General features: G+C 39.3%; 1 protein-coding gene and 1 long non-coding RNA gene across 6 annotated transcripts; one reads left to right on the top strand and one right to left on the bottom strand.

The window, feature by feature from the left end:
* Window positions 1–398: 398 nt before the first annotated feature.
* LOC136238934 (uncharacterized) lies at window positions 399–15,034 on the bottom strand. Of its 5 annotated transcripts, none has more exons than XR_010693292.1 (7): window positions 15,013–15,034; window positions 1,712–1,891; window positions 1,361–1,633; window positions 898–1,113; window positions 742–846; window positions 627–692; window positions 399–574 (listed from the first exon to the last, which is right to left on the bottom strand). It is a non-coding gene; the product is annotated as an uncharacterized lncRNA (long non-coding RNA). The 5 variants fall into 5 exon arrangements; XR_010693293.1 differs by lacking the exon at window positions 15,013–15,034 and adding an exon at window positions 8,160–8,176; XR_010693291.1 differs by lacking the exon at window positions 15,013–15,034 and adding an exon at window positions 7,788–7,879.
* Window positions 7,829–22,177, top strand: LOC136238932 (uncharacterized). Its single transcript, XM_066029639.1, has 5 exons — window positions 7,829–7,989; window positions 8,043–8,134; window positions 8,185–8,229; window positions 8,278–8,352; window positions 21,951–22,177. Exons 1-5 carry the CDS (start codon window positions 7,892–7,894, stop codon window positions 22,079–22,081), a joined length of 441 nt encoding a protein of 146 aa, XP_065885711.1. The 5' UTR covers window positions 7,829–7,891; the 3' UTR covers window positions 22,082–22,177.
* Window positions 22,178–22,257: the final 80 nt, after the last annotated feature.

Genomic DNA, 22,257 nt, shown 5'->3' with positions numbered 1-22,257 from the left:
TATCACTGATCCAGTCAAAGGTGAAGTGTACTGTAGTGTACTCCACATTAGCTACTGTTTATCCTGTAGAAGTCTCCATCCTATCCCAGAGGGTGGCCATGATTAATTCACATGCACAAGACAGTGTTGATGAAGACACATGGCCACCAGATCAACCGAAGGATTATACACCACTAGTTCTCATCCAGCATCAAGAGCAGCGTACTAAAGAACAAGATAAGGAAATGGCCAAGCTAACCCAAACAGGTGACATTGACTCAATAGCTAGTGGTCAGTTAGCTCCCAAACACCATCGTAAGCTAGGCAGCCACGAGACATTACAACATGTCCTCAATACCAGCACTGTAACTAAACAAGTTGCAGAAATCCTAACCCCATTGGAGGAGAGTGATGGAAAAAGATTTGTACTAATCGAAGGTGCACCTGGCATAGGCAAATCTTTTTTATTAAAACACATTGCATGTCAATGGGGAAAGACACTATTATTAACATTGTTTAAAATAGTGTTACTGGTTTGTCTGCGTGATCCCAACATTTGGCGGGTTACATCAATCAGTGATCTTCTTTGTCTTTTCTGTGAGGGAGATAACAAAGCTAAGGAAATTTCAACAGCTTGCAGTGACTACCTTTTTGCAAATGGTGGGAAAGACATCACATTTATTTGTGATGGTTATGATGAATTTCCAGGGGACCTACAAAAGAGCAATTTAATTGCTAAAATTTTAAATCGGAAAGTACTACCTCTTTGTGGTATAGTAGTGTCATCTCGTCCACATGCTCAGTGAGTCTTAGGAAACTAGCAGTTGTCAGGGACATCTTGGGCTTCACTGAACAGGAACAACAACACTACATTGAACAGTCAGTTAAGGGAAACCCCCACCAAATCAAAGAGCTCACCCAGTATCTTCACCATCACCCAACTATCAGTAATATTTGATTTGCTCCATTGAATATGACCATCCTCTTATTCCTCTACCAATAGGGAATTCCCCTTTCCAATAATTCCACTGAATTACATCATCATTTTATCTTTCAAACCATCCGTCGACATCTCGCCAAGTCTGGTCACTCTCTACCTGACACCATCACTGATCTCACAACCCTGCCGGAGCCCTACAAGAAGATAGTAAAGCAACTAGCCAAGTTCTCACTTGAGGCCCTTAACAATAACAAACTGATATTTACGTCTGAACACATTCAAGCAGCTTGTCGAGACATGGTAGCTACCCCTGGGGGGACTAATGGTTTCGGGCTATTACAAGCTGTACAACATTTTAGCCTTACAGGGAAAACAACGACATTTAACTTCCTCCACCTCACTATTCAGGAATACCTAGCGGCTAACTATATTATAACTCACCTTCCACCGGACGAAGAGTTTCATCTCCTTCGCAAGCAATTCTGGAGCGATCTTCACGCGAACATGTTCTTTATTTACGTCACACTCACGAAGGGACAACGATCTTCTTTTAAACAATTCCTGTCTGGTGGAGACAATAAGATCTCCATTTCCAGCAAATTCCTTGACAATCAGTTAAAATGTCTTTGCCTGTATCGATGTTTCAAGGAGGCAGGAGATGACAGGATGTGTAAATCGGGGCGCTCAGTGTAAATCCATCGAAGAGGCAGAAATCTTCAATAACAAAGAAATCAATCTTAGCGGCACTAGCCTATCAGCTATTGATATCGAGTGTGTGTCACTCTTCCTCACCTCTTCTTCCCATAAGCAGTGGGTGAAGCTCAACTTGTCCAACTGCTATATCCGAGATCGTGGCCTTCACACCATCCACAAGTACCTTAATAACTGTGACGTCACCACCAACAACTTGTGGTTGGACCTTAATGGCCTCACCAGCTCATCCTCCTCCTTCACCAGTGACATCGTCCTCAACTGCAAAGTAGAAGTGTTGGTGATTAGTGGTAACCACACAATTGGGGAGAGTGAAGAGCTCTACACCATGTTGACCCATCCCTCCTCTATGCTAACAAGACTGATCATGTTTAATACCTCATTATCCTCCATTGCAGCAAGAACACTATTCACTGTAGTGAAAGATACTAACAAGTTGAAGGTGCTCTACATTAGCTTTAACGCCATTACTGATGATGTGGCTGAGGACATTGCTACATCATTAACTGCCAACGAATAACTAGTGGAGCTGGAGAAAACCCCATTAGTGGGGAAGCTATGATAAGGATATTACAAGCCCTGAGGGGCAATAATACGGTACAAGAGCTAGTTGTTTCCATTTACCCTCCAGCAATTAAGGACAGGATTAGATCAATAGAACAAGAAATCAACACAAAGAGAAGAAGTCAAGAAATACAAGACAAGCTAACAGTTAAGTCCTGGTAACACTTTTAGTAGTTCAGTTTAGTTTATGTTGTTGTACTATTTTACAACTATTATCCCGCCACACACATGTTGTTATTTTATTGTAAAATTAATAAGAATTGTTTTATTTAACACCAAACTAAGTTGATTGTCATTTCATACATTTCCTAAAATGCTGATGGCGGGCGGTTATTATTCATTATGGCTGAAAACCTTGAGCAAGACACTTCAACAAACTCACTAATACAATAATGAAAATTTTGCAGATTTACAAATCAATTAGGAGGAAATAGCCATAATGAAAATTTTGTGTCACTTCCATTAAGGCCAGGCAAACTTGATTAATAATTATTGTTTCTCATCCCCGCCCGCATCCCTTTTTCCCGGGTATCACATATCCCTATAAAACTTGGACAAAAAAAGGTACCAAAAAGGCAAAAAAAAGAGTGCAATCCTGATGGGGATCAAACCCGGGATCCCAGTGTGATAGCCCAGTGTGCTACTGCTGCTAGCTCCCTTGATTCCCTTCTTTTCTATCTTATAAATGTGACTCACAAAGTAAGCTATATATAGTAAGAAGAACGTAACCTTAAGGTGAAGAAGAAACCAAAGCTGAACTCTAACCCTAACTCTAATACTACTAGATGGATGCCCTAAAGTCAATTTCTCGTGGTAACTACTGGACGTGTCCCCTAAAGTCGACTACTCACAGCAACTACTGGACGCGTCCCCTATAGTATTCTAAACCCCCTAAAACAGTTTTGCCCTATTGAATACTTTCCACCTCTCAGTTTACACTTTATGGCTGCTCCAGCTGCAGTTAACAACAAGACCAACCAACAACATAATATCCTACCTAATACCAGTGGCGATTCTAGACCTGACCTACAGGGGGGGCCCAGTAGGGAACAACATAACTTTTGTTGTTTGGCTATAGTATAAAGTAGAATTTTCAGGGGGGTATGGGGGTGCAACCCCCAGAAGCTGCAGGATTTTTGCAATTTAAAGGCTTGAAAACAGCCTAAAATTTGTTCTAAAAACATGAAAAATGCTAAAAATAACAATGCCAATCTATACAGCAACTTTTCCCCAAGATTTTTTAAAAGTTATTTTTTAACAGGGGGGGCCTTGGCCCCCCCTTAAAATCACCTATGCCTAATACACTAACTAGCTAACAGGTCAGTAAACTAACTATTTCTAATAAGGGTCACTCCATGTCAAATCAACCAGGAATTTAGGGTCACCTCTCAGATTTTGATGTACCTTGGTGTGTTTGTAGTACCTGTGGTGCTTATCACTCATGCAAAGTTTTAGCTCCATACACACCACAGTTTCTGATTTATGACCACAGATATTTTGAATATTTCATGAAACTGAATTTGCTCCATCGCTAGTTACAAAATCTACTATAACTTTGCACTGTGTAAACACAATTTTCACTGATGGAAGACTGTGATTGACTTTTCCAGTGATCTCTAAATTATGGGATATCTAGTTCATTGAAAACTATAATCCTTTATATTTTCTGTTTGAAATTATTTGAATTTTTGGTGAATAATGATTGGGTCATTGTCTATGTTTGATAAAATTTTTGTGGTGGGACCACAATGGGCTCAAGAGATATAATGAATTATGTTGTGGTATGCAGTGGAATTTTGTAGTCTATTATTGCCATTATGGGAGTGTACACCTCCAATAACCACTTGCAACAAGGCCATGCCAAATTTGTCTTACAGAGTGAAGATGTCTAGGTGCAGTGTAACCTGTATTAGTGACCAACTTTTATTTCTGAGAAACGGGATCATCTATATAGTCAAACTCTATGTTGGATAAGATGTAAACTCTCTTACTCTTTACTCCGCTCAGCAGTGATGTGTTTAAGTGGTTCAAGATCGACACACCACAGATGTAATACGTATACAATTGCAAGATCTGGCTATTGACTTGGCCTGTGGAACTTCAATAATCTATAGTGCATGTATACAAATGTTTTGATATGTGCTTTTATAGTAATTTGACTTCCGTAGACATAAAATATATATATATATATATTAGTGACCACCTGTATTGAAAGACCATCATGTGCTGAAGTTGGATATTAATGTATAGTATCAAAGCATCAACCCTTTCTAGCAAATCCCAAAAATGGGTCCTTATTAGACAGGCTGACTTTAAATTACAGACCTGACGACCATGTGTCCATAAACATATCATGTGAATGTTGTACCATCTCTTCAGAAATACCTTCTCTATTAAGTTGAATCCCACTGTACTGGACTTATCCCTATTTGAGTTGTGTATGTGGTTGCATAGGTACATGCACACAACAAAACTCCTCAAAGGGATACCTAGACACCTTGACAAGCAGGATGCCTGTTTATATTCCCACTCTAGTTGGTGGCGGATCCAGAGGGGGGGGGGGGGGGGGGGGGGGGGCACAGGGGGCACGTGCCCCTCTTCCTCTCCAAAAAGTCATACAGAAGATTGAGATACTCCAAAAGAGCATTCAGTCAATTACTCTAACCTCCACAGTAATTGCAACTTGCATCTGTGGCACTAATCCATGGACATGTGTACACTCAGCTATATAATATAATAATAGCCTGCTAGGAATTTAAATGCATTTGGTTCTTTGCATGTCATTCTATACAACAACTTACTTTGGATTTGTAACTGAACTTGTCACTGCATGATCCCTACAGTTCTTCACTACTTAGAAAGCATGATTTATTAGATATTTGTGCTTAAAACTAAACCTACATCATAATTTTCAGTCATAAGATACCTGTAGCTCCAGGGTTCTCTACTTCTGCTTTATATAGCTACCTACTATGCTGGTCATGGTGCACCCCTCTTGGATCTGCCCCTACTAATGGTGCACATACATTTGGACCAAGATGCTTCTGTGGTTTCTGTAATATGAGCACTTTATATGGAACTAGGAATGGAGGGGTTTTACCGTATACAAGGCATTAGTTGTACCTCAATGTGTGAAAACTAAATTACTTTATACTCATGACCACTTTGAAGATCAAATCATAAATTCATGAACATACTCACACAGGATGTAAACATTTTGACCACATTTTCCTGTACTGATCTTTAAAGCATGAATGCAGCAAAATACTTAAACATATCCTGGCTATCAAGGTTCCTGGGTATCCTTTTTGAGGAGGTCTGTTGTACCTACGTATGTAGCCATGTATGTAACTTGAATAGTGTGCAGTGGGGCTATGTATGTAGGTGCACTATGGCAGGATATCACTTAATAAAGTATTTCTGAAGAGATGGTACAACATTCACATGTTTGTGGATGCATGGTGATCTCATTTAAAGTCCATGTGTCTAATTAGGACCATTTTTTGGATTTGCTAGAAAGGGTTGATACTTTGGTGCTATCCAATTACAAAAGTAAAATTTACTGCATCACATAAATGGTCTTTCAATACAGGTGGTCACTAATACAGGTTGCACTGCACCTAGACATCTTCACTCTGTAAGACAAACTTGGCATGGCTTTGTTGCAAGTGATTATTGGAGGTGTACACTCCCATATGGCAATAATAGACTACAAAATTCCACTGCATACCACAACATAATTCATTATATCTCTTGAGCCCATTGTGGTCCCACCACAAAATTTTTATCTAATATAGACAATGACCCAATCATTATTCACAAAATTCGAAAAATTTCAAACAGCATTTTTTAAAATAATAAAGGATTAAAGTTTCCAATACAGTACTTTCGAACCACAATTAAGTAGATATCCCATAATTTAGGGATGGCTGGAAAGGTCAATCAACAGTCTTCCATCAGTGAAAATTGTGTTTAAAAATATTTACACAATACAGTTGATTTTATAACTACAGATGGACCAATTTTTCATGAAATATTCAAAATATTTGTGGTCATAAATCAGAAACTATTATGGGGTGCATGGATCTAAATATTTGCATGAGTGATAAGCACCACAGGTACTACAAAGTACAAACACACCAAGTTTCGTCAAATTCCGAGAGGTAACCCTAAATTCCTGGTTGATTTGACATGGAATTACCCATTAACTACACTAATAAAACTATTAACTAACCAGACAACAAACTAGTTGTTGTGTATTCAACTAGTAACACACCACCAGCTATGCTGAGGACTAGCTAATAGAGAAGAAACCATCATGATTGATGAAAATAAAATTATGTACAACAAACAAAAGTGTGAGCATGTGAATCCTCAGGCAACATGCAACCACAATCAGGACCATGAATGGAACCAATGTGGGCATGGCAACCACAATCAGGACCATAAATGGAACCAATGTGGGCATGGCAACCACAATCAGGACCATAAATGGAACCAATGTGGGCATGGCAACCACAATCAGGACCATAAATGGAACCAATGTGGGCATGGTAACCACAATCAGGACCATAAATGGAACCAATGTGGGCATGGCAACCACAATCAGGACCATAAATGGAACCAATGTGGGCATGGCAACCACAATCAGGACCATGAATGGAACCAATGTGGGCATGGCAAGGAAGGACAAAATACAAAAAATATATAAGCTACAATATATACATAGGTACTTAACCTAATTAGTGTGCCACTCATGTCTAAACAGTTTCTTAGTAGAGGATAGTCTACAAAATGCTGGCTGAATAAATTTCTGAGAAGATCTAGTGTGATATTTATGAATAGTTCCAAATACTGCTGGAGGATCCAGCACTTTTAATTTTTAGCTGTTTTTCAGGATTCAGCTCAACATGAACATACTATAGTCTCACGTAGCCAAAGCGCTTATCGATTGGAAATTATAAGGCCTGCCCTGAATAATTTCCAATCGATAAGCGCCGTGCGGAGAAATAGGGTCTGGCTACGCGAGACTAGCATAGTCGCCTCTCACGTGCGATACCACCTACACCAATTCATTTATTTATTTATATTGAGAGAGAACCATCATTGACAATTGTGATGAAAAGATGTACAACAAAACAAATAGGCATGTGAAACCTCGGACAGCATGCGAACACAAAAAGTAGAGGACTACACTGTGGGCATGGCAAGGCAAAACAACAAAAAAAAAAAACACCTGTGCGTTATAATCTTTTGATTACTGTGCAGCAATCAAAAGATTATAACGCACAGGTGTGATCATAAAAGTTACTTAAGTTATTACAAAACTCATTAGGGGTAGAGGAATTAATTACATCAGCAGGGAGTTGGTTCCATAATTTGATGGTTGATGGGAAAAAGGATAATTTGTATGCAATAACACACATGACAACACAGTTAACAACTAAACACAGTTAACAACTAAACACAGTTAACAACTAAACACAGTTAACAACTAAACACAGTTAACAACTAAACACAGTTAACAACTAAACACAGTTAACAACTAAACACAGTTAACAACTAAACACAGTTAACAACTAGACACGCTTGCCAGAGAACAGTAGCCGAGAGACAAATACTGGTACGGTAGTCACGTGCTTGGTAGCTTGCCAACTCATCACGTGATATTGGCGCGAATAATCAAAGGCGGACAAAATGACTGGACGTTTAGTTCTGTACTGTAAGAAATTGTCCAGTAACGCAACACTACCTAAACGATGTTCAGATGAAGCAGCGGGTTATGACTTATACAGGTGTGGTCGTGTTGAATTATGATAATATAGCGTACGTCGTGACTCGCGTGTAGCGCGTACGACCTCATGGTTCCTGCTGAAGGGAAGGCTCTGGTGAAGACGGATATCGCAGTGGCAATTCCTGAAGGATGTTACGGCAGAATTGGTAACATAGATTATTAGCAACACACCGTTTATTAATCCGTGTTACTATAGCTCCGAGGTCGAGTTTAGCTTGGAAACATCACCTGGATACGGGAGGTAATAATGTTACCATGGTTACTGGTTGCTCACGTGGTACTGTTATAGCTGGAGTAATAGACCGAGACTACAGGGGGTGTGTTGGGGTAGTGATGTTTAACTTGTCCAAAATGGATTATAATGGTAAGTGATGATTATTGTAGTAGTCTAGTGTAGCTGCCACTTCAATAGACAATATGCACACTTTATTATGCACCTATCAATGTCAAGCCCCACCTACCCCAGGTCGGGTAGCAGGTGGGGATTTGTCACCCAAGCTTGTCCCCAGGGTAGGGGCATTTGCAACATGAATATCTGTACTTTTCCATACTGCTGTGATTCCCGGGATAATTAGTAGGGGATTCGTAACTCAAAGTTGTCCCCAGGGGTGGGGAATTTGCATTCTCGCATTTGCAAATCCCCAACAATCCCCACCTCTGCCCGACCTGGGGTAGGCGGGGCGTGACATTGATAGGTGCATTACTCAAACGAAAAATGATCAATTAAGCGTAGACAGCGCAAAACTCGACAGTATCTTAAAAGCGGAAGTCCCATACAAAAGTATGGGACTTCCGCTTTTAAGATACTGTCGAGTTTTGCGCCATCTACACTTAATTGATCATTTTTCGTTCGAGTAATAAAGTGTGCATATCGTCTATTAAAAGTTCAGTATGCACAGCCATAGGTACAAATGTATTTGGTTGTTCTGTTTTGTTTGAGTTTTTTAGTAGATTGCATAGATCACCTTTCGTGTTCAAACTTCCAAATCCCCAGACAAACTTGGATTAATTGTTTCTCATCCCTGCCTGTATCCCTTTTTAACCCACCTCCTCTAATTTCATTATTGCTGTTATCAATCACGTGCACATGTATTTTGGAGCTAAGAAGACTGGCTATCATATTACAGCACAGCAAATAGGGCTGGGATGAATATTGAACTTTACCTTCAAATGTTTGCTAAATAAAATGTTCAAATATTTGAAGCTTTGGTGTTTGCTTTCAAGTTACAGGTTTTCTTGTATTTTGCACATCCTTCTTAAGTTTTATATTTCTAATGTTATTTAATACGTTGAAATAGCAGCAGTACCTGACATGATCGATGGATTGCAAGTGGTAACATTTATTCTTTTGTAGACTACGAGGCTTTGAAGGAAACTTTTATAATTTGAAGTTTACGGTACCGCTCAAAAGCAACGTCACCTTGCGAGAATGTGAGTGATTAAACAGTTCGTTAATTAAGGGGTGTGACACCCATTTCACTTGCAAATGTTCATCCCAAATGAAACAGGATGAATACTCGTGAGCGAAACAGGTGCCATGCCCTTTAATTAGTGAGTTATTGATCGCTCACACTTTTGCAAGACGACGTTGCGTTTGAGCAGTACTGTACTTAATCTTCGAACCCACGAAATATTCGAAGCTTTTTCCCAACCCTACCGCAGCAAATATCACTTGCACCTCAGAAATGATGGTGAAGTGTAAGTACTAGTTCTTAAGAGACTTTAGCTAACCTTTATAGTAACAGACAGCTTGATTTGGAGTATTTTCTTTAATAATGAATAATGAAAAATGACCTCCCACCCTCATGGAAATCCAATTTTTTTGTGTATGAGAAACAAGTAATCCTGGCCTCATTATACAAATAATTGGCTATTATATAACTGCCTAGCTACAAAAACTTACCTCTGAATCATTCCATAGTCACTCATCTACAAAAGTTTTTACATCAAACTTTTTGCATATACCATTTTGGATTGTTGTGACTTTAATAGTGTTACTGTATGTCTCCAAAAATATGCCAAGGCTTACACTCTCGGGGGCATAACCAGAAAGTTTAAATAGGTGAGGCAGACTCCAGGGGCAGATCTAGGATTTTGCTAAGGGTGACCACACAGTGTATGAAGCACACTCTGCTTCTAGGGGGGTCTGGGCGCATGCCCCCCCCCCCCCCCCCCCCCCCACCAAGGAAATTTTTGAAAATTAGGTGTTTCTGGATCTGTAGGCACATGTATCTACCCTTTCCAGTGTAATGGTACATTACAAAGCTATACATCTCACATTGAATGATATTTCAGTCGAGAGTTCAGCCTGTGAAGCTAGAGCTAATGCTTTGTCACACGTTAAACTCCCGGCTTTATTGTTTCACTTGTGGTTTCTCAATTTGTTTTGAGTTCTCCCATCCACTTTACCTTTCACTGCAAAAGACGAATTTCGATTTTGACAGACCATATCACAATGAAAGCTATGCCAAGCAATGATTCTCAAGCAGAGAAATGAAACAAACTTTGGAAAAAAGCTGACAGTCTTACTGCCATCTTAGATCCATACAGTTTTATCCCAGTACAGAAGTACAAGACAGGCTTCAATCTTTTGCCAAACTTTCGTCATTTGTGGTATCTAAATTGGGTTAGTAATGTACTGTGGTGTATTCATTTGCCAATTTCTGTTAAAGATCAATTCACCAAAATCTTCTGCCAAAATTTTCTGCTATACTGTACAGAGCTCAAACAACGTTTGACAACCAGACAATTTCCAGTCAACGTTGCAGTTCACTTTATTATTGTCTGGACATTGTGTCTGGATAACTCAGAATGTTATACTACAGCTGGAGAGCAGCCTTACAAATGCTGTAATATTTAATAAAGTTTGTTGATATTTTGTGGCAGGTAGTTGGAAAAGGCGGACACGGACGCGACAATTTTAAAATACATCTGTATATAACAGGTTTTTGCACAGAAGTCCATACCCAAATGATGTCTCCAGCACTTATTTCAAAATCTATTTAATACCCGTGCTTTAAAATCCATTTAATAAGTGCTATGTAAGCACATGTGGAGGGGTAGCTCTGTGTGCTCCTGCACTCGAGTGTCAGGTGTCTTGCCAGTTAAACAAGACATGTGCTCAACAAGACGTCATCATACATCAGTGAGTAGCTCACTCACTACCTGCCTCACATTGAGGCATTATTATACTCCTGCTGAAAAGGGTATATTAGGCCACTCCATATAAACACTCTGTTTCCCGTCCTGGACTCAAGCGTATTTGCCTATGGGCAGTCCATTTCCATTACAAGATTGGCAGTTTTTCAAGCCATTGTTGCTTGGCACTATCATAAGAACACGCTTAAGGTTGTACCTTCCTTGTTAACAATAGCACAAATGTGAGTTTGTACCAACTTGATCACACTGCTGACACTGTTACAAGATGGCTGTTACTGACCCTGTACAGAATACAAGGAAAATAATGGAGAATACAGAATAATGAAATATTTGGAGCAAGATGTGGGCAGTAGACGGGAAACAGAGGACTGACTTTATGTATGGTGGAGGCTTAGTTGCACTTCTTTAGTATATTTTTAACAACCGACAACCATTGAGTAGTAACTGATATTTGATCAACAGTAAAAGCTAATAGCTACAAGAGCCATGATGATAGTGTAAACTAATATAATAACTATGAAAATGGGGTCTCCACTAATTGAGGCTGAATTAGTTATAGTTATATCCCGGTACGAGGGTGATATCATTGTTATTACACAAGTCCGAGGCGGAGGACGAGTGTAATAACAATGATATCATCCGAGTATACGGGATATAACTATTTTATATCCCATTGCGCGGGAGTGCGCAGAAGTTTACAGATAGTAAATTAAGTTCCGGTTTGAGTTCCTGTCACTGTGCTCAAGATTTTGTCCGAATTGTGTGGAGATTCTACTTCGTAGCTACAAGAGAGACCTTACATACTGCCTACAAACTGTAGTGAAGGGCGCTGTTATGAAGCAGCGGTTCCACGTACAATTCGCCTTCGTCAGAAGTTGGTATAGTGGTGTCGCGTGGTGTGCAAGAGAAAAATAAAGACCAACAAGTGGTTACCATAGTCCGAGATAGAACGATGAAGCTAGAGGAAGTTAGTTCTTCACCATAGTGACCGTTGGGAGTGATTGCTGGAGCGAAAATCGTCACGGACTATTCTTGACATTTGTTAAACTATCCGGCGTATTGGTAACTTGTAGTGTTATTGTGTAAAGGATTAATAGTTTTCTTGTAAGATTTAGCTAGTTTTAAATGCTGTATTGGTGTGTTTTGTATCAATATTTCCTTATTTGGCTCTTTGTTCCATTGGTAAACAATGTCATTTGCGGTTATTATGATGTCACGAAAGAGACTGAGTGGCTCCACAACAGGGTGATAAGTAAGTTATCATTGGGTGATATCGTACAGTAGCAGCGCCGCTCTGTCTAGCTGTATGGTAGTTATAACCCAGCGCGGCGCTTTGATACTCCCACGCTCTGGGATGTAAGTGTATGTTAGATACCCACTGGAGGTTTATAGTAGGGTTGACAACCCAAGGGCGCGGTTTGGTCACCTCATTAACTGTGTCAACATCAAAGAGAATTATTTGTGCTGCTTTCTAAGTGTAGGTTAACTTGCTGACACAACTGTGTGGCCAGGATACAGCACTGAACTACCCCAATATAATTAGTAATAGTTGTAACACACCCATGAGGTTTGTATCTGATTTGTAAACAACTCCACCTTCGGGCCTGTGGCCCTCAGATGTTATGTTTACAAATCACATACACACACAAACCTCATGGGTGTGTTCTAACTGATTTATGGTATGGCGCATGTGCAGATCAAAGGTGCCTATTTGTAACATGGAAGGAACAAGAACACAAAGCTAATATTGGCTATAGCTGAGTGCTGTGTACAAGGAACGATTTTACTCACTAATTGCTGTCTTGATGGTTAGTTAATTCTAGTTTATTATTGGTAGCATGTTTTGTTATGGAGCGTGAGGTGCCATCATTGATGTCAATCACTCCAGCCATTGTACTGCTTCCGCATCATTTAGATGGGTGTAGCTGAAGTCTGATATTGATTGTTGAGTGGTACAGTGCTATATTAGTCTTGGTTAGCTTAATTTATTGGCAAATGAGCGTGTGATATACAGATATCGGTTCAGCCCAGCGGTTGTACTGCTTCCCATTCGAGATGAGTGCAGTGTTGTGTGTTCATTCGTTCCAGAGCAATTTACCTCCTTGTCAGTCCTTGATGTATTAACCTTGTATTGTGACTTCCTGTGTTGGTCTGATGTTTGGCTTCGTTTGAAGTCTTTGAACTAATTAGTGGCCAGACTGTGTGGCCAAAATGAGGTACTTAGCCATGTTACAATTATTTGTAACACTGGTGGTAGCCTATGATCTGCCCACACACCATACTGCAATACATTATATAATCCATAATTTTGTTGTATCTGTGCATTTCTAATAGTAACACTTTATTAACAAGATGTCCTTATTTCATTAAGTACATACATCCTAGAAGTTTACTTAAATTGTCCCTAAACACCAGTTCATAAGCCCGTAGGGCGAGGAGTATACAACGACCGTACCGATAGTACAAAATGCATAATCTAAATTAACGTAGGAGTAGTGGCATGGCAACGAGCTTTACTATAAATAAAATTGCCTTATACAGAATTATTTCAACCGTATTTCACGTAACCCTTGGTCTCTTAGGAGTATCTATCTGAGAGGAGGGCCGTTTCACCTGAGAAGACGTACAGGGCTCTTTATCTGCCATTCTCGCTCAAAGAAAAAATAAATATACTTGTATACGGTATATTGAATAAATAGATAGTTACTATTATTAAATACAGGGTTGCTATGACAGTGGATCGCCTACGTTAATTTAGATTTCGCTATTTGGTAGTTGTATACTCCTTGCCCTATGGGCTAATGAACTCCTGCTAAACACTTGGTACACTATAAAATACAGCATGAACTAGCTAGCTAACTTGTCAACACTGAAATGCTGCCATTTATTGAAATTATAAAATTGGCTTAAGCTAACTATTTTGACAAAGGGGAAAAGTTTACAAAACATATTTTTAAGACAGTAACTAAAAATAAGTTTCATCCACAGCCCCAACATGAGAAGTCATGTGATATTACTAGTGGCAATAAAATATTAAAAATGAAGTAAGGTTCTAGCAATAAAAGGCAGTAAAACAAGAGACGATGGTAGCTTTGAGGGAAAATCCCTAACTGCTTGGCATTGTAGGAATTTTCCCACATACAATGCCAAGTAGCTAGGGATTTTCCCTCCTAGTCACCATCATCTCTTGCTTCACTACGTTTTATCCCTGGAACCCTACTTTATCATTTTAAAATTAATTGCACTAGTTTGTTAACTTTTTACTAGAGCATAGCTATGACATACAAGTGTGACTATTGTATTAGAGTATCTCAATCTCACCACTCAGCTATGGAGTAGATCAAGGTAATGGATGTGGTATAATGCCTTGTTTTCCCACGGAGCTAGATCATTGTTGTGGAATGTTCTGATTGTTGAAGGGGTGTGGCAATTGTTTTAAAATCACAGCTTAGGTACTACAGTCTGTTAAGCACCTAAAATAGTTTTGCGGCATCTAAATAGCTCCTTCAAGGAAATGTTAGGGAAAATTCATGCCTTGGTATGGTTTCCATGAAGAAGATGACCATTTAATTTAAGATAAAAGGAATGGCAAAATGCAGAAGGCAGACATTCATCAAAACTACAAAAGGCACATCCCACCAGCGAGTTTGTTACTGTGGTGTAAAATGGTGGCTATGTTTGCCCTCTAAATAATAGTTAGATGTCAAGAACCAGGGTTCTACGGGATTTAGAAAACTCGAAGGCCCTGGGCTGTAGCGCCTGAGCGCAGCGAGGGCGTTACTAAGGGCCTGAGGGTTTTCTAAATCCCGTAGAACCCAGTGGTTCTTGACGTCTAACTTATTTAGACTACAACTCGTTATTGTACCTTGAGTTGACAGCTGCTTGTAAATAGGAAAAGTATGGCTAATTACTAGAAACAAGCCCTCTACACCTCCCTGACATGGCGGGACCTCAGCGTGGCTGTTGCTACCCGTTTAAACGCCCATGCGTTGCCAATGTTACAGGCGCGTGCTATGTATCGAAGTACTGGACTCAGCGAGTGGACTACAACTCATTGTTGCTGTTGTTGTGCCTCGACAGCTGCTTGTAAGCCAGTAATGTAGTGTTGATTAGTACAAACAAGCCCATTACACCTCCCTCTAATTCAGTACGGCTGTTACTAGCCATTTAAACACCCATGCGTTGCCAATGTTACAGGCGCGTAATTATCGTGTTTCGTATCGCCTCAGAGCGTGGTCTCTATTGGACATGACCGTGGCTCTACGAGATTTAGAGACCACGTTTTCAGCCAATCAAATTTCAGTATCAAACTTGTTGTAGTCTAAGGTGGTATAGCAATATTTTCCAAGAAATAACCAGCACTTTTCTTGGGATATAGCACTTCCATCAAAGAATTGTATAAATGTGTAAATAAGCAGAATTACACTAAATACAGAGAATCACTGAAATACGACATTGCAATTTGAAGACAGTAAGTCACAGTATCAGATGTAAATATCCCGATATACGATAATATCGTGATATTGTCCAGCACTAGTAATGGTTGAACATAGCTGACAATGAAATGTAATGGATACTTCACTTTTCAAATGATAATTGATAGCTGGGACATGCGGCACCATTTCTTTCTTTGATGTGGTATGCGTGGGTTCACCAGTCATAATAATTTCGTTTAACAAACAAGTACACAAAATTTTTTGGAATTTTCAACTAGAGCAGGGACCATAGCACATTGATAAAAGTACTGAAACAAGCTGGAGTAGTCCATGATATTAAATCACAGTAAAACAATAAGAAGTGTTATATCCCTGCTGTGCCATAATGGAAATTGTCATAACAATTTAATGTTGTTACAATAACGTGTGTGTCTTTACAAGTGTAGGAGTGTGTGTACCCTCTATTGGAGTATATGACTGTCCTATTAGAGTATCTTGAGGTAGGAGCTAATCCTCTCCTGTAATAAACTTCCCAGTTTCTTTTAGGGCTGGGACGAAGCTTCGAATGCTTCGTGGGTTCGAAGGTTAAGTAAACTTCGAATTATAAAAGTATCCTTCGAAGCTTCGTAATGCACTTATAGTCTACGAAAGAATTACAAATAAACGTCATTATCTTTATTGCAGCAGCTTATTCCTCTTGTGTGATCAACGTTCGTCTCTTCGTGTGCCACGCCCACTTTTAAACTATTGCAGTTCAGCTTGCTACCATAGTTACAGCCTTAAAATACCTTATATAGTGATAGACAATACATGGAAAACATACTTTTAGTCATTTTTCGGTGTTTACCTGTGCATGATTGCAGTATAGCGGACACGCCCATTTGCATTCGATCGATTACGTCATTCAGTACTGCTGCTATGCACTTTCCAAATGCTTACAAACTTATTAAATAGGTTTAGAAAGATAAAACTTAAGAAGGATGTGCATAAATATAAGAAAACCTGTAACTTGACAGCTAACACCGAAGCTTCGAATGTTCGAACATTTTATTAGCAAATATTCGAAGGTAAATTTCAATATTCGTCCCAGCCCTAGTTTCTTTGTTACTACACTATTAACTACTAGTACAATAGATACAATTATAGGATGGCTAGCCACCAGTATGAGAATTTCTACCCTACTCAACCCATTTAGGGCTCCAAGTGCTATGCTAAAAGAAGCCATATAATTACTGTTTATTGCTGAATAGTTCATCACAGTATAAACAATGAAGCAGTTATAGGACTTTAGAATAAATGTCACAGGACAACCAAGGAAACTTGCTGTACCAGTCTTCTTCACAAACCATTAAAGGGACACTAGTGTGACACTAGCAAAGCCTTGTCCACTATATACCATACTAGTGTCCATTAAGTACAGCTGTAATCTGAGTTCTGCACATTTCATTATTTCAGACATCAAAGATAAATGGTTTTGTTTGAAAATCTTAATTTCATTTCTGTAGCCCCAACAGTATGCACGTCTGTTTCATTACTTGTTCATGATTATCACAATTTGAGGTGTAATCTCTCACATCTTCATAGTCGGGTAATCAAGACAACAGTAGCAGGCCCTCAGAATTCATACTGATTGCATTATAGTTGTAACATGGACATGAGTGATTTGCCTGATATGTATTCCCTCAGCCTGAGGGCTGAGGGAATACACATCAGGCAAATCATGAGTGTCCATGTTACAGCTAATATGTGACACTTCCATTCAGGCTGATAGCCTTGATGCCAATACAAGTGTAACTACTGGATTTGTTTTATATGCATGTCTGAAAGATTTGATTGTGGTTAGGCAGTAACGTTGTAGCTACAATTGTTATAATAAACGGACAAGTCCTACAGATATCATGGAGAAGTTGAGTAGGGCTAATTTCAGGGGATTTACAAGTGTTTTAATGCTTTCACATTGTTTAAAGACTAATCACAACATATACTAAAGACCTAAAGAGGGTAAGCTTCGTTATAGAGTGGTTAACTTGTGTCATCCGTAATGTGGGGCATGTCCCTCGGGCGTGTCTGCATTCAAAAACATGCTGAAACACTTGTGAATGCACTGTTAGACTAGTTCTTACCTTTAAGTAACATTTCCCAACTTGTAGAACTGCAAGGATACTGAAACACCTTCATTTGAGTGCTTCTTGTGGTGATCATCACGTGAGCATTAATTTATTCTCACAATTGATTTCAGTTTGAGATTTTATAAAACAAACAGAGGGTGGTACCGTTACTTTATCCACGCTGGCTTTGATCAAAGTGGCTTGCTCTTTTAGAAGTGAAATCAATTGCAGCAAATCTCACCCACTTTCCTGTGATATATAGACCTTATTCATTTAGAACAGTAAGCGCCCTCTGATATCATGCAAAGCCATACAAGGATCCCTATTTACCATGGTGATAGCTTTTCGGACACCATTTTGAGTTCTAAAACTGGGCGAGCACCAACGGTTGCTATCATGTTACTATAGTTATGGTACTGCAAATGGCGAATTTGGCAGAGAATTGTGATGTTACTATGGTTTTAGTACTGAAAATGGCAAATATTGATGGACAACTCCTTCGCAACGAGATATAAGCGCTATGAAATTAATTCAGTGAATAAGGTCTATTTCAGTATACACCAGTGTACATTTAGATGTCTCCCTGTAAACACATGGCAAATGTATCCTCTGGAATTCCTTTGATCTGAGGTGTGAAAGTGTTACATACTAATATATCACTTGTGGTTATGTGCCAGTCAATTCCTCTAGAAATTGTATTACTGTGTATGTGCATCTCCTCCACCCACACACTGTACTGGCCATACACTGTTTGTATATGTAATGGTTGTAACATGAGCATGAGGGCATACATATCAGGTAGAGGTGTGTGATATATCGAAAATTTATCGATATCGCGATAATTTCCAGTATTATTATCGTATCGAATTCGATATTGCAAATGCTGATCTTGGTATTTTATGGATTAATTGATATATCGAGAAAATTTAGATAAAATTACAGTATTTTGGTCTGTGATTGTGCAATCGCTCTAGAAATAAAGGTCAGTTATGTGCAATTTAACCATTTTAAAAGCTTATCAACCAGTTTCCTAGGCTTGTTAGTAGTACTACATAATGTTTTCAGTGGATCTATTGCATTTAAAGCACATCTATAAACATCGGCTGCCCACGTAATTAATTTTCCCACACCATTTAATTAATTATCGAAATCAAATCGATATCGCGATATTTTACTAATTATCTATCGATATTATATCGAAATCGAAATCCTGATATCGCACACCACTAATATCAGGCAAAGCCTGAATGCCTCGTGTTACAGCTAATATGTAAGACTGTACCTAGAGTCACGGCAATCACATGAATAAAAATAATAACTTTGACAAAAAACCTAAGAAAACAAACAAACAAACAAAAAAATGGTTAAAGCGAGGCTCGAACCCAGGACATCCCCTACTCTATCCCAGCACCCTACCACTGTATCACTGCGGTCCCAGCTACCCTGCTCCCTTAGTTTGTACCTTATATATGTCATTCATGAAGAATCCTATACACCAGTAAAGAAGAAACTAAACCTGAACCCTTACCCTAACCCTAACTCTAAAGTACAAGAAGCATCCCCTAAAGTCGAATACTCGGGGAATACTAGACTCATACCACCCCTAGCTCGCCTCAAACTCAACAAAAACTTACCTTCATACAACTAGTGTGTGAATTCTGGGTGACTGCGCCATGACTTTAGCAGCACCATGACTCTAGGCACAGCGAATATGTAACACTTACTAGGCTGATAGCCTGTACAGGGCAATCAATCACCCAAGCCAATACGAGTGCAGCCACTGGCTGTGTTATATATGCATACCTAAAATTTTCGATTATGGGATATCTTGGAGAATTTCAGTTACCCGAATTTGATGTTTTAATCAGTGCTATTGAATTGTTTATGGAAAAACTACGCAGTTCACTAAAGGCCTAGACAGGTAAGCTTGCTTGTAGAGTGGTTACTCCGTGCAGAGTGGTAGCTTCATGATGGGAGCATGTCCATATTTGAAAACGTGTGGAAATGATCAATGAATAAACTATAGCACTAGTTTTCACCTTAGCCCAACATTTTTCAACTTGCAGGATGGCAAGGATAACAAAATGCTCTCCGTATGAGTGGTTTTCATGGCAAAATCCAAGTCGTGCTCCTAATCACGTGAGTATTAATCGATCCCCACAATCGATTTCAGCATCAACATCTATATAATCACTGCCCAGTTGTAGCCCGGTCTACATTTGGTATGTAGCCTGGCTAGCTGGGCTACATATGAAATGTAGCCCGGGCGGTTCCCTTGATCTAAAGTGTGAAAGTGTTACATGACCTATTAGTTGGTTGTCCCATTGATTGATCATAGCTAGGTGTAGCAAGATATTGTTAGATAGGGGAACACTCTCAGTTTGGTAGGGTACAATGTTGAAGAGCATAATAAAGGTCAATACCTGCTAAGAATGGCTGTCCTCCACCAAATACACTTTGTATCACTGATAAAGCACATAAAATTATTAACAACTTTTGTTGGAGGTTTGGTGGGCAGCCTCAACCGGTCGTGGTGCCCTGAGGATAAGCAGGGATTTCAGCCTGTCTTTCCTCGACTGTTCCACACTGTTCATCCTATGGGACACAGTATTGGTTGGTGGTGTTATAGAGGACTCTGCAGCCAGCCGGTTCTGTAGTGTTGGGATGGGGTTTATAAGTGATATGTCATCCATGTTAAGGTCGGTTAAGTCGTCTCCTATTAATGGGTCTGGGGAGGGTGTGGAGACTTAAGATGACATAAGATTCCTTGAAGGATTCATTTTCTGAATCAGACATTCTGTGATGGGTTTATACGTGACTTGGGTTTGTGGGTGTGCATGTGCGAGAGAGGGGAAGTGAAAGGAGGGGTGTTACAAGATTAACTGGTAGTGTCAATGGTCCACTGTCACGACATGAATGTTTCGCCAGCCACACTGTGCTCATCAGGTAACCTAGTACCAGCTTAAGGTGAGCTAACCCAACGATGTGGTATATTTTTTGAACAGGTGCTAATCTGGAGAAATGAAGCGACAAGCCGTCATCCGGTATGGTAGCTATACACTGTATATGTCTTGTCCTAGTGTTAGGTTGTCATGTTGGCACATTACTTGGTTGTATGTGACGTGGTCTTAGTAATAATCAAACAGTACAGTCATACCATTTAGTAGGGTCCCTTTAAAGTGATCATGCTACCAATAAAGCAAAGTCTAAAAACCACCATGAAAATATCATACACAGTGAAAATCACCTTTATAGAATAGTGTTACTCCATTCAGCATCAGTTACAGCATTAAAGACAAGAAAACACTTACAGCCGAATTTTTTTTAAAAAGATCACCATTATTTTGAAATTTCATCTGACTGGACATCGTGATTTTTAGTAATATCGTGATATTTCAGGTGGTGATATATCATTGGTAGGAAATTGTGATATCACCCAGCTCTACCTGTTACGAATTTAGAACTGTTCAAAAAGCACCTCTGCAATTAAATAGCTACTATGAAAAATACGGAGACAATTTCCGTTATGAAGGGAAGCCATCATGTGCTACCACCAAATCAACACCTTTCGCTGTCAGCCAAGATGAATGGGACACAAAGGAGGACACTGGTAAGTCCATGAAGAATGCATTGTATGTAATGCAGTATGCCAAAAGGCACCTATCAGGCTGAAGCAATGTCAAACAAAATCAAGCCTTTGGCATCAGTCAGTCAGTAGAAAATTTTGTTTAATAATTTTTTGAAAATTCCTTAGCAATTAACTTATTGAAAGCATTTTGGGTCGATCTGAAAGCTTGTTTGGGCTTAGTTTTACCTAACCAATACTGCCTCATTGTCGTCAGGGGGAATTGAAGCTGTTTTTGGGTGATGTTTTTTCATGAGCCACGCCTACACCTTTATGGTCCCTACTATACAGTACTATCATACAGTACTATCATACAGTACTATCATACAGTACTATCATACAGTACTATCATACAGTACTATCATACAGTACTATAGTACTGTATGATAGTTCAGTATGTGTAACATAATGATTTCATACGAGGAGTCTGCAACTCTTAAAATTTTGTACAGCATTGTTAGAGATTTGATTTTGAAATCTAAAGTTTTTGGGACTTAAGATCATGTGATTCAAGTACTGCAATTAACACAAAAATGTTTCCTACGAAATGTTCAAATACTGCCATGAAATCTTGTACACCAAGTTACAGACCCCTCAGTTACACCATACCTCACTGATCACTCTACTCATACAGTTCATAAAGGAGACAGGATAGCTCAGTTGATAATAGAGAGGATAGCTACTCCATCAGTAGTAGAGGTTGATGAACTGGATGATACTATAAGAGGATCAGGAGGATATGGGTCAACTGGAACTAACAATTAACTCATTTTTAATACATTACACACACTGTTATAAAACTGAAAACTATCCGTCTGTCTGTATGTCTACATTCACCAATTTATAGTGTTGACATTCGAAGGCACTGCTGAGGGTTTAACTTACATACCATATATGGTAAACTGTTGAGGAATGAAACTTGTAAAATTGTGTAAAATCCA

The sequence above is a fragment of the Dysidea avara genome, chromosome 11 (genome assembly GCF_963678975.1).
Source record: "Dysidea avara chromosome 11, odDysAvar1.4, whole genome shotgun sequence".
NCBI classification, from domain to species: Eukaryota; Metazoa; Porifera; class Demospongiae; order Dictyoceratida; family Dysideidae; genus Dysidea; species Dysidea avara.
Note: the sequence above shows the minus strand (reverse complement) of the source record. Positions and strands in the feature narration are given on the sequence as shown.

Coding starts and splice junctions, on each gene's coding strand:
- LOC136238932 (XM_066029639.1), top strand. CDS start 7,892: ATGACTGGACGTTTAGTTCTGTACTGTAAGAAATTGTCCAGTAACGCA. Junction 8,135..8,184: donor AGGATGTTACGGCAGAATTG/GTAACATAGATT, acceptor GTGTTACTATAG/CTCCGAGGTCGAGTTTAGCT. Junction 8,230..8,277: donor ACATCACCTGGATACGGGAG/GTAATAATGTTA, acceptor GTACTGTTATAG/CTGGAGTAATAGACCGAGAC.